At 44.3% G+C, this 13,398-nt stretch overlaps 1 protein-coding gene across 1 annotated transcript in view; it reads right to left on the reverse strand.

Annotated features, from left to right (window-relative positions):
* LOC118385708 (FRAS1-related extracellular matrix protein 2-like) overlaps positions 1-13,398 on the reverse strand; it is a 264,046-nt gene that overhangs the window by 31,613 nt on the left and 219,035 nt on the right. Inside the window, exons 18-20 of the mRNA XM_052521742.1 lie at positions 12,411-12,510; positions 4,556-4,687; positions 3,663-3,988 (exon numbers count right to left, since the gene is read on the reverse strand). Coding sequence (XP_052377702.1) covers positions 3,663-3,988; positions 4,556-4,687; positions 12,411-12,510 — 558 coding nt within the window. The remainder of the gene's footprint in view (positions 1-3,662; positions 3,989-4,555; positions 4,688-12,410; positions 12,511-13,398) is intronic.

Genomic DNA, 13,398 nt, shown 5'->3' on the forward strand with positions numbered 1-13,398 from the left:
AGTCAATGTGGAGGCTATATACAGGGTGTTATGGTACAGAGTCAATGTGGAGGCTATATACAGGGTATTATGGTACAGAGTCAATGTGGAGGCTATATACAGGGTATTATGGTACAGAGTCAATGTGGAGGCTATATACAGGGTATTATGGTACAGAGTCAATGTGGAGGCTATATACAGGTGGTACCGTTACAGAGTCAATGTGGAGGCTATATACAGGGTGTTACGGTACAGAGTCAATGTGGAGGCTATATACAGGGGGTACCGGTACAGAGTCAATGTGGAGGCTATGTACAGGGGGTATCGGTACAGAGTCAATGTGGAGGCTATATACAGGGGGTAACGGTACAGAGTCAATGTGGAGGCTATGTACAGGGGGTATCGGTACAGAGTCAATGTGGAGGCTATATACAGGGGGTACCGGTACAGAGTCAATGTGGAGGCTATATACAGGGGGTACCGGTACAGAGTCAATGTGGAGGCTATATACAGGGGGTACCGGTACAGAGTCAATGTGGAGGCTATGTACAGGGGGTACCGGTACAGAGTCAATGTGGAGGCTATGTACAGGGGGTATCGGTACAGAGTCAATGTGGAGGCTATATACAGGGGGTAGCGGTACAGAGTCAATGTGGAGGCTATATACAGGGTGTTACGGTACAGAGTCAATGTGGAGGCTATATACAGGGGGTAGCGGTACAGAGTCAATGTGAAGGCTATATACAGGGGGTAGCGGTACAGAGTCAATGTGGAGGCTATATACAGGGGGTAGCGGTACAGAGTCAATGTGAAGGCTATATACAGGGGGTACCGGTACAGAGTCAATGTGGAGGCTATGTACAGGGGGTATCGGTACAGAGTCAATGTGGAGGCTATGTACAGGGGTAGCGGTACAGAGTCAATGTGGAGGCTATATACAGGGTGTTACGGTACAGAGTCAATGTGGAGGCTATATACAGGGGGTACCGGTACAGAGTCAATGTGGAGGATATATACAGGGGTATCGGTACAGAGTCAATGTGGAGGCTATATACAGGGGGTACCGGTACCGAGTCAATGTGCGGGGGTACAGGTTAGTGATTTGTAAAGTGAATATAATAAACAGCGAGTAGCAGCAGTGTAAAAACAAACGGGAGGGGGGCTAAATAGTCCAGGTTTTCATTTGATTAATTGTTCAGCAGTCTTATGGCTTACTGTGCGGTAGCAGAGAGAACAGTCTATGACTCGGGTGGCTGGAGTCCATTTTTTTTTCTCCATTTTTGTCCATTTTTAGGGTTTTCCTCTGACACCGCCTGGTGTAGAGGTCCTGGATGGTAGGAAGCTTGGCCCCAGTGATGTACTGGGCTGTACCCAGTACCCTCTGTAGTGCCTTGCGGTCAGATGCCGAGCAGGTACCATACCAGGCGATGAAGCAACTGGTCAGGATGCTCTCGATGGTGCCGCAGTAGAACATTTTGAGGATCTGGGGACCCGTGCCAAATCCTTTCAGTGACATCTCCTTGATCCGGCTGGTGATTGTGGCCTGTGGAGTGGTGTCCCACTCCTCTTCAATGGCTGTGCCAAGTTGCTGGATATAACTGAAACACGCTGTCGAAAACACTTTGATCCAGAGCATCACAAAAATGGTCAATGGGTGACATGTCTGGTGAGTATGCAGGCCATGGAAGGAACATTTTCAGCTTCCAGGAATTGTGTCCAGATCCTTGCGACATGGGGGCCCCTGTGCATTATCATGCCGAAGCATGAGGTGATGGCGGCGAATGAATGGCACGACAATGGGCCTCCAGGATCACGTCACGGTGACCATTTGCCCACTGATGTCGGTTACCGAACTGCAGACAGGTTAAGACCCTGTTGTATTCACAATACACACGTTCACCTATCCACCGCCTGCTCTGAATATGTACTAATACTTTCATAATACTTTTAACCATGTGACAAATACAATTTGATTTGATTTGATACTTAGAACCCTGGTTACGGCTGACAAAGCTACATGAGACGGTTTCTGACCATTTGTGCAGAAATTCTTTGGTTGTGCAAAACCCACAGTTTCATCAGCTGTCCGGGTCACAGACGTCCCCGCAGGTGAAGAAGTCGGATGTGGAGGTCCCGGGCTGGCGTGGTTACACGTGGTTGGTCTGCGGTTGTGAGGCCGGTTGGAACGTCCTGCCAAATTCTCTGCCAAATTCTCTGCCAAATTCTCTGAAAACAACACTGGAAGCGTCTTATGGAAGAGAAATTCACGTTCAATTCTCTGGCAACAGCTCTGGTTGGCTGCAGTCAGTACTTGAGACATCTGTGGCATTTTGTCGGGTGACAAAACTGCAAAAAAAAAATAGTGACCTTTTAATGTCCCCAGCATGACATTACAGTGGCTAATTTACATGAAATAATGACTCCAAACTGATCTTCACACAAGACTTTCACAATTATGTATCCGAATGTTTCTTCTAAAAAATAATGAACATGAAAGCCACGACCTACATAAGCCACACCCCCCTCTTCTGATAGGCTGCCGACGCTACACTATGCAAAGCCACAGTGCTGGAGAAGTGTAGCGTCGGCAGCCTATCAGAAGAGGGGGGTGTGGCATGTTCTTGCCGTGTTGAAAGGAATGTAAAGAAGGTCCATTCAATTGTACATTATTTGAGCTCAGACAAATTGAATATGTGAAATGAACAACCAGCGACACCAATAAGTAAAAGCGCTTCAAATGAACAACCAGCGACACCAATAAGTAAAAGCGCTTCAAATGAACAACAGTCTTTTTTCGACAGTGTATCAGTTACGCAAATTCAAAAAAGCTTGTTGTACACAAGTTTAGAACTAAATGATGACATTCAATTTTGACGGGTGGGCAGAAATAGCAACCGTTAAGCCATGCCCCTAATAAGCCACGCCTCCAACTCTTCTGATAGGCTACCGCCGGCTACATTTCCCCCATCTGTTTTTTCAACATGCATGTGATGTGGAAAGCAATTTAGAAGCTCTCATTCAATAAAAATAAAAAAATCACATCGATCAGTGAAATTTGATAATTGATTTCAGACACATTGATTATAACAGGTTGAACGAACCAAAGTGTCGTTTTCACATCGTTCCAATCAGTAAAAGCCCTTCTGTCACATGTGCTCCCTCTCCGGCCTCTAGGTCACCAGGCTGCTCGTTATGGCGCACACCTGTCACCGCCGGTACGCCGGACCTGCGTGTCATCAGACTCACCTGCACTCCATTCACCCCCTTGTTTACCTGTCCTATATATACAGTGTATGTCACTCGCTTTGGTTCCTTCCCCAGGTGTCACTGCTTCTGTGTGCTGTTCGTGGTTCTTGGTTTTACATGATGTTCATTTATTAAATGTATTTATTTACACTCACTCTCTGAACTTGCTTCCCGACTCTGAGCGCACATCGTTACGACTTCAGACGAACAAACAGCGTTGTCTCACTTTTTATAGAGAGGTCAAAGGTCAGAATTATCCTGCTGTGTTAGTGGATGTTGTTAACGGATATTAGATCCTTTCTGCACTCACACTCACACTCACACACACACACACACACACACACACACACACACACACACACACACACACACACACACACACACACACACACACACACACACACACACACACACACACACCCCCTCCCCACTCTCACCTGTCCGTCTGTCCTGATGGTCCCTCCACAGTCAGTGAGTAGTTCAGTCATGTTATAGTAGCTGGTGAATCCCCATAGGCAGGCATCTAGGTTGAGGTTACTATAGAAACGTAATGCGTTGTCCCCCCGCATTGGGGTGTTGTACTGGTAGGGGGAGGTGTCGCCCACGCTCTCCGCGTTCCTCGCCGTCGCGGTGTTAAACCCGTGACCCGTGGTGACCTCGCTGTAGTCTAGCAGGTTGGAGCAACGGTGGTTGCCAGAACCGTCAGGGCTGAGGGTGAGCTCCATGTTAGACAGAGGACGGGTTGAGATGACCGGTAGCATGCCTGAAGGAGAGAGACAGAGGGAGGGGCAGGGAGAGACATGAAGACAGACAGAGAGACAGACACAGACAGACAGAGAGAGAGACAGACACAGACAGACAGACAGACAGACAGACAGACAGACAGACAGACAGACAGACAGACAGACAGACAGACAGACAGACAGGCAGACAGACAGAGAGACAGACACAGACAGACAGAGAGAGAGACAGACACAGACAGGCAGAGAGAGAGACAGATACAGACGGACAGACAGAGAGAGAGACAGACACAGACGGACAGACAGAGAGAGAGAGACACAGACAGACACAGACACGACAGACAGACAGACAGACAGACAGACAGACAGACAGACAGACAGACAGACAGACAGACAGACAGACAGACAGACAGAAAAAGAGACAGAGAGAGACAGAGAGAGACAGAGAGAGAGGAGGGAGAGTTTATGGTTACTGTTTTTGCATGGGGTTTTGCATGGGGTTGTCTATGTGTGTGTGTGTGTGTGTGTGTGTGTGTGTGTGTGTGTGTGTGTGTGTGTGTGTGTGTGTGTGTGTGTGTGTGTGATCTTACCATCGATGTGTTGCATGGTAACAGTGAGTTTAAGGAGGTTGGGGTGGTCTGGGTCCTCTGCTCCGGTGTAGCGTAGCTTGGCAGAGAAGGGCCCTGTGCCCACCTTGCCCACCTTACGAGGCGGGCACATACCTACACAGACACAGAATTTTTTTATTTTAAGAAAATGATTTATTACATAAAACTAGTATAGGGTGACATTGTGAGGGTTTAGGCCTAGGGTACCAAGCTCCATACAAACTATATAAATATATATATAAATATATATAGAGAGAAAGGTGAAGTCCTGTAGGACTACAATTGTATTAATTGATTGATTGACACACACACACACACACACACACACACACACACACACACACACACACACACACACACACACACACACACACACACACACACACACACACACACACACACACACACACACACACACACACACACACAATAACCACATAAGTTGCTGCTACTGGCTATTATAAAAACCAGGATAAAGTGACAAAGGAGTCGACATTTAATTTAATTCATTTGTACATTTTTAGTGGGTTCTTGCATTGCAATTACATAGAAATCAGCTTCTGTCACGCCATACATACCGCAATAAACATAACGTTTGAATGCAGAGAGTCCGAGATCATTGAGTGCTTTTGAAGTAAAAGCTGTAAGCTGTAGCCCATCTCAGCTAAAATAGGGGCCTTCTAGCAGTCGTAAGGACAAACATTCAGCGGGAGGCAGGCAGGTAGAGATGCAAATGAGTGTAGGGATTTATTCACACAGCGCTGGTGATTCAAAGATGACAGTGATATTTATAAAATATAAATATATATATATATACACAAAAGTTCTGACTTCAAAATATCAGCATTCAAAAGAAAAAGCCTCTCGTCAGTCTAAACAAATAATAAAGAACAGGGTTCTACCGGGCTCAGATACAGCCTCCCCTTGAGTTACCCAAAAGGTGGGGTTCTACCGGGCTCAGATACAGCCTCCCCTTGAGTTACCCAAAAGGTGGGGTTCTACCGGGCTCAGATACAGCCTCCCCTTGAGTTACCCAAAAGGTGGGGTTCTACCGGGCTCAGATACAGCCTCCCCTTGAGGTACCCAAAAGGTGGGGTTCTACCGGGCTCAGATACAGCCTCCCCTTGAGGTACCCAAAAGGTGGGGTTCTACCGGGCTCAGATACAGCCTCCCCTTGAGTTACCCAAAAGGTGGGGTTCTACCGGGCTCAGATACAGCCTCCCCTTGAGTTACCCAAAAGGTGGGGTTGGAGGAATATGTTGGGATTAACAGTAAATTCACTGCTGAATATACAGTTACCAGTCAAAAGTTTGGAAAAGCATTCCAGGTGAAGATGGTTGAGAGAAGACCAAGAATGTGCAAAGCTGTCATCAAGGCGAAAGGGTGGCTACTTTGAAGAATCTAAAATCTAAAATAGATTTTGTATTTGTTAACTATATGATTAAATATGTGTTATTTCATAGTGTTGATGTCTTCACTATTATTATTCTACAATGTAAAAAATAGTAAAAATAAAGAAAAACCCTGGAATGAGTAGGTGTGTCCAAACTATTGACTGTATATTTCACGGGACATAGATAATAGACAATTGACACAAAACAAATAGTGTGCACGAACTGGCGGGAGAGTCTGTAATAGTGGAGAGAGAGAGACATGACAATAGCACCTCTATGCCCCTCCCCTTATTCCGGTCTCGACATCAAATCAAATCCAATTTTATTTGTCACATACACATGGTTAGCAGATGTTAATGCGAGTGTAGCGAAATGCTTGTGCTTCTAGTTCCGACAATGCAGTAATAACCAACAAGTAATCTAGCTAACAATTCCAAAACTACTGTCTTATACACAGTGTAAGGGGATAAGAATATGTACATAAAGATATATGAATGAGTGATGGTACAGAGCGGCATTGGCAAGATGCAGTAGATGGTATTGAGTACAGTATATACATATGAGATGAGTATGTAAACAAAGTAGCTAGTGATACATGTATTACATAAAGATGCAGTAGATGATATAGAGTACAGTATATACGTATACATATGAGATGAATAATGTAGGGTACATTTTAAATAATGCTTGACAAACATTCCTCACACATAAGCAGTAACCTCATAAACATTGTCAGGATGTAGCAGAGGTAATTTCCCCCTTAAAACTGGAATCATTACGGGTATTTCCCTTTCCGATCAGACTACCCACCCCTCTTAAATAAACAGACTACCCACCCCTCTTAAATAAACAGAGTACCCACCCCTCTTAAATAAACAGACTACCCACCCCTCTTAAATAAACAGACTACCCACCCCTCTTAAATAAACAGACTACCCACCCTCTTAAATAACCAGACTACCCACCCCTCTTAAATAAACAGACTACCCACCCCTCTTAAATAAACAGACTACCCACCCCTCTTAAATAAACAGACTACCCACCCCTCTTAAATAAACAGACTACCCACCCTCTTAAATAAACAGACTACCCACCCCTCTTAAATAAACAGACTACCCACCCCTCTTAAATAAACAGACTACCCACCCCTCTTAAATAAACAGACTACCCACCCCTCTTAAATAAACAGACTACCCACCCTCTTAAATAAACAGACTACCCACCCCTCTTAAATAAACAGACTACCCACCCCTCTTAAATAAACAGACTACCCACCCTCTTAAATAAACAGACTACCCACCCCTCTTAAATAAACAGACTACCCACCCCTCTTAAATAAACAGACTACCCACCCCTCTTAAATAAACAGACTACCCACCCCTCTTAAATAAACAGACTACCCACCCTCTTAAATAAACAGACTACCCACCCCTCTTAAATAAACAGACTACCCACCCTCTTAAATAAACAGACTACCCACCCTCTTAAATAAACAGACTACCCACCCCTCTTAAATAAACAGACTACCCACCCCTCTTAAATAAACAGACTACCCACCCCTCTTAAATAAACAGACTACCCACCCCTCTTAAATAAACAGACTACCCACCCCTCTTAAATAAACAGACTACCCACCCTCTTAAATAAACAGACTACCCACCCCTCTTAAATAAACAGACTACCCACCCTCTTAAATAAACAGACTACCCACCCCTCTTAAATAAACAGACTACCCACCCCTCTTAAATAAACAGACTACCCACCCCTCTTAAATAAACAGACTACCCACCCTCTTAAATAAACAGACTACCCACCCTCTTAAATAAACAGACTACCCACCCCTCTTAAATAAACAGACTACCCACCCCTCTTAAATAAACAGACTACCCACCCCTCTTAAATAAACAGACTACCCACCCCTCTTAAATAAACAGACTACCCACCCTCTTAAATAAACAGACTACCCACCCCTCTTAAATAAACAGACTACCCACCCTCTTAAATAAACAGACTACCCACCCCTCTTAAATAAACAGACTACCCACCCTCTTAAATAAACAGACTACCCACCCCTCTTAAATAAACAGACTACCCACCCTCTTAAATAAACAGACTACCCACCCCTCTTAAATAAACAGACTACCCACCCTCTTAAATAAACAGACTACCCACCCTCTTAAATAAACAGACTACCCACCCCTCTTAAATAAACAGACTACCCACCCCTCTTAAATAAACAGACTACCCACCCCTCTTAAATAAACAGACTACCCACCCCTCTTAAATAAACAGACTACCCACCCCTCTTAAATAAAGACAGACCCCTCTTAAATAAACCCCCACCCCTCTTAAATAAACAGACTACCCACCCCTCTTAAATAAACAGACTACCCACCCCTCTTAAATAAACAGACTACCCACCCCTCTTAAATAAACAGACTACCCACCCCTCTTAAATAAACAGACTACCCACCCCAGACTCTTAAATAAACAGACTACCCACCCCTCTTAAATAAACAGACTACCCACCCCTCTTAAATAAACAGACTACCCACCCTCTTAAATAAACAGACTACCCACCCCTCTTAAATAAACAGACTACCCACCCCTCTTAAATAAACAGACTACCCACCCCTCTTAAATAAACAGACTACCCACCCCTCTTAAATAAACAGACTACCCACCCCTCTTAAATAAACAGACTACCCACCCCTCTTAAATAAACAGACTACCCACCCCTCTTAAATAAACAGACTACCCACCCCTCTTAAATAAACAGACTACCCACCCCTCTTAAATAAACAGACTACCCACCCCTCTTAAATAAACAGACTACCCACCCTCTTAAACAGACTACCCACCCTCTTAAATAAACAGACTACCCACCCCTCTTAAATAAACAGACTACCCACCCCTCTTAAATAAACAGACTACCCACCCCTCTTAAATAAACAGACTACCCACCCTCTTAAATAAACAGACTACCCACCCCTCTTAAATAAACAGACTACCCACCCCTCTTAAATAAACAGACTACCCACCCCTCTTAAATAAACAGACTACCCACCCCTCTTAAATAAACAGACTACCCACCCAGACTCTTAAATAAACAGACTACCCACCCCTCTTAAATAAACAGACTACCCACCCCTCTTAAATAAACAGACTACCCACCCCTCTTAAATAAACAGACTACCCACCCCTCTTAAATAAACAGACTACCCACCCCTCTTAAATAAACAGACTACCCACCCCTCTTAAATAAACAGACTACCCACCCCTCTTAAATAAACAGACTACCCACCCCTCTTAAATAAACAGACTACCCACCCTCTTAAATAAACAGACTACCCACCCCTCTTAAATAAACAGACTACCCACCCCTCTTAAATAAACAGACTACCCACCCTCTTAAATAAACAGACTACCCACCCCTCTTAAATAAACAGACTACCCACCCCTCTTAAATAAACAGACTACCCACCCCTCTTAAATAAACAGACTACCCACCCTCTTAAATAAACAGACTACCCACCCCTCTTAAATAAACAGACTACCCACCCCTCTAAATAAACAGACTACCCACCCCTCTTAAATAAACAGACTACCCACCCCTCTTAAATAAACAGACTACCCACCCCTCTTAAATAACCAGACTACCCACCCCTCTTAAATAAACAGACTACCCACCCCTCTTAAATAAACAGAGTACCCACCCCTCTTAAATAAACAGACTACCCACCCCTCTTAAATAAACAGACTACCCACCCCTCTTAAATAAACAGACTACCCACCCCTCTTAAATAAACAGACTAGCCACTGGAAGCAGGCTAGGGAGCATTCTCTCCCAATTATGCACAGTAGAAGCAGGCAAGGGAGCATTCTCTCCCAACGATGCACAGTGGAAGCAGGCAAGGGAGCATTTTCCTCCCAATGATGTACAGTAGAAGCAGGCAAGGGAGCATTCTCTCCCAACGATGCACCGTAGAAGCAGGCTCGGGAGCATTCTCTCCCAACGATGCACAGTGGAAGCAGGCAAGGGAGCATTCTCTCCCAACGATGCACAGTAGAAGCAGGCTAGGGAGCATTCTCTCCCAACGAAGCACAGTGGACACTGGGGTTGTCTCCAGACCCCCCAATAGTGATAACTTTCGTGCCACACCCAGGATTTTCTTTTTTCGGTGTAGTCATTTTCTCTCTGAGCCCATGGAAATGGTCAGAGCGGTGTAGTCATTTTCTCTCCGAGCCCAGGGAAATGGTCAGAGCGGTGTAGTCATTTTCTCTCCGAGCCCAGGGAAATGGTCAGAGCATACCCTCTCCTCTCCAAGCCCCAGAGAGAACTCGGTCATAATCAATTCAGTGTCAGTCAATGTTGTGATGAAAACTCGCCCTTATAAATCCAAATCAAATATTACAGGAGGAGACATATCATGTTATTCACTTACCACTGAGGGGTCACAAGTTTAAACTGAGGGGTCATAACTGGGAATAAACTGAGGGGTCACAAGTTTAAACTGAGGGGTCATAACTGGGAATAAACTGAGGGGTCACAAGTTTAAACTGAGGGGTCACAAGTTTAAACTCAGGGGTCATAACTGGGAATAAACTCAGGGGTCATAACTGGGAATAAACTGAGGGGTCATAACTGGGAATAAACTGAGGGGTCACAAGTTTAAACTCACGGGTCACAAGTTTAAACTCACGGGTCATAACTGGGAATAAACTGAGGGGTCATAACTGGGAATAAACTCAGGGGTCACAAGTTTAAACTGAGGGGTCATAACTGGGAATAAACTGAGGGGTCACAAGTTTAAACTGAGGGGTCATAACTGGGAATAAACTGAGGGGTCACAAGTTTAAACTGAGGGGTCACAAGTTTAAACTCAGGGGTCATAACTGGGAATAAACTGAGGGGTCATAACTGGGAATAAACTCAGGGGTCACAAGTTTAAACTGAGGGGTCATAACTGGGAATAAACTGAGGGGTCACAAGTTTAAACTGAGGGGTCATAACTGGGAATAAACTGAGGTGTCACAAGTTTAAACTGAGGGGTCACAAGTTTAAACTCAGGGGTCATAACTGGGAATAAACTGAGGGGTCATAACTGGGAATAAACTGAGGGGTCACAAGTTTAAACTGAGGGGTCACAAGTTTAAACTCACGGGTCATAACTGGGAATAAACTGAGGGGTCATAACTGGGAATAAACTCAGGGGTCACAAGTTTAAACTGAGGGGTCATAACTGGGAATAAACTGAGGGGTCACAAGTTTAAACTGAGGGGTCATAACTGGGAATAAACTGAGGGGTCACAAGTTTAAACTGAGGGGTCACAAGTTTAAACTCAGGGGTCATAACTGGGAATAAACTGAGGGGTCATAACTGGGAATAAACTCAGGGGTCACAAGTTTAAACTGAGGGGTCATAACTGGGAATAAACTGAGGGGTCACAAGTTTAAACTGAGTGGTCATAACTGGGAATAAACTGAGGGGTCACAAGTTTAAACTGAGGGGTCACAAGTTTAAACTCAGGGGTCATAACTGGGAATAAACTGAGGGGTCACAAGTTTAAACTCAGGGGTCATAACTGGGAATAAACTGAGGGGTCATAACTGGGAATAAACTGAGGGGTCACAAGTTTAAACTGAGGGGTCACAAGTTTAAACTCAGGGGTCATAACTGGGAATAAACTGAGGGGTCACAAGTTTAAACTGAGGGGTCACAAGTTTAAACTGAGGGGTCATAACTGGGAATAAACTGAGGGGTCACAAGTTTAAACTGAGGGGTCACAAGTTTAAACTCAGGGGTCATAACTGGGAATAAACTGAGGGGTCACAAGTTTAAACTCAGGGGTCATAACTGGGAATAAACTGAGGGGTCATAACTGGGAATAAACTGAGGGGTCACAAGTTTAAACTGAGGGGTCACAAGTTTAAACTCAGGGGTCATAACTGGGAATAAACTGAGGGGTCACAAGTTTAAACTCAGGGGTCATAACTGGGAATAAACTGAGGGGTCATAAACTGGGGGTCACAATAAACTGAGGGGTCATAACTGGGAATAAACTGAGGGGTCACAAGTTTAAACTGAGGGGTCACAAGTTTAAACTCAGGGGTCATAACTGGGAATAAACTGAGGGGTCACAAGTTTAAACTCAGGGGTCATAACTGGGAATAAACTCAGGGGTTTATTCACTCCTTGATTTACTATTTCAATAGGTTTTACAATGATCTTTAACTCTGCATTGATGGAAAAAAGGACCCATGAGGAAGCATTTCATTGTTAGTCTACACCTGTTGCTTATGAGGCATGTGACGAATAAAATGTGATTTAATTGATTGAGCTCCTCACCTTCCTTCAGACTAAGAGTAGCTATGGGACTGCTGAGTCCCAGTCCTCATTTAATTATAGATTATAGTCTAATTGATTGATTGGTCTCCTCACCTTCCTCCAGACTAACAGTAGCTATGGGACTGCTGAGTTCCAGTCCCTCGTCTTTGTTAGAGTTGACGGCTCTGGCAGTACACTGCACCCTGGATCCGGCCTGGAGAGACAGACGCATTATCAGTCAGTACAGTCAACTCCATCACATCAGTACAGTCAACTCCATCACATCAGTACAGTCAACTCCATCACATCAGTACAGTCAACTCAATCACATCAGTACAGTCAACTCCATCACATCAGTACAGTCAACTCCATCACATCAGTACAGTCAACTCAATCACATCAGTACAGTCAACTCCATCACATCAATACAGTCAACTCCATCACATCAATACAGTCAACTCAATCACATCAGTACAGTCAACTCCATCACATCAGTACAGTCAACTCCATCACATCAATACAGTCAACTCAATCACATCAGTACAGTCAACTCCATCACATCAGTACAGTCAACTCCATCACATCAGTACAGTCAACTCAATCACATCAGTACAGTCAACTCCATCACATCAGTACAGTCAACTCCATCACATCAGCACAGTCAACTCCATCACATCAGTACAGTCAACTCAATCACATAAATACAGTCAACTCAATCACACCAGTACAGTCAACTCCATCACATCAGTACAGTCAACTCCATCACATCAATACAGTCAACTCAATCACATCAGTACAGTCAACTCCATCACATAAATACAGTCAACTCAATCACATCAGTACAGTCAACTCCATCACATCAGTGCAGTCAACTCCATCACATCAGTACAGTCAACTCCATCACATAAATACAGTCAACTCCATCACATCAGTACAGTCAACTCCATCACATCAGTACAGTCAACTCCATCACATCAGTACAGTCAACTCCATCACATCAGTACAGTCAACTCCATCACATCAGTACAGTCAACTCCATCACATCAGTGCAGTCAACTCCATCACATCAGTACAGTCAACTCCATCACATAAATACAGTCAA

Source organism: Oncorhynchus keta, chromosome 6 (assembly GCF_023373465.1).
Source record: "Oncorhynchus keta strain PuntledgeMale-10-30-2019 chromosome 6, Oket_V2, whole genome shotgun sequence".
In the NCBI taxonomy this organism is placed as follows: domain Eukaryota; kingdom Metazoa; phylum Chordata; class Actinopteri; order Salmoniformes; family Salmonidae; genus Oncorhynchus; species Oncorhynchus keta.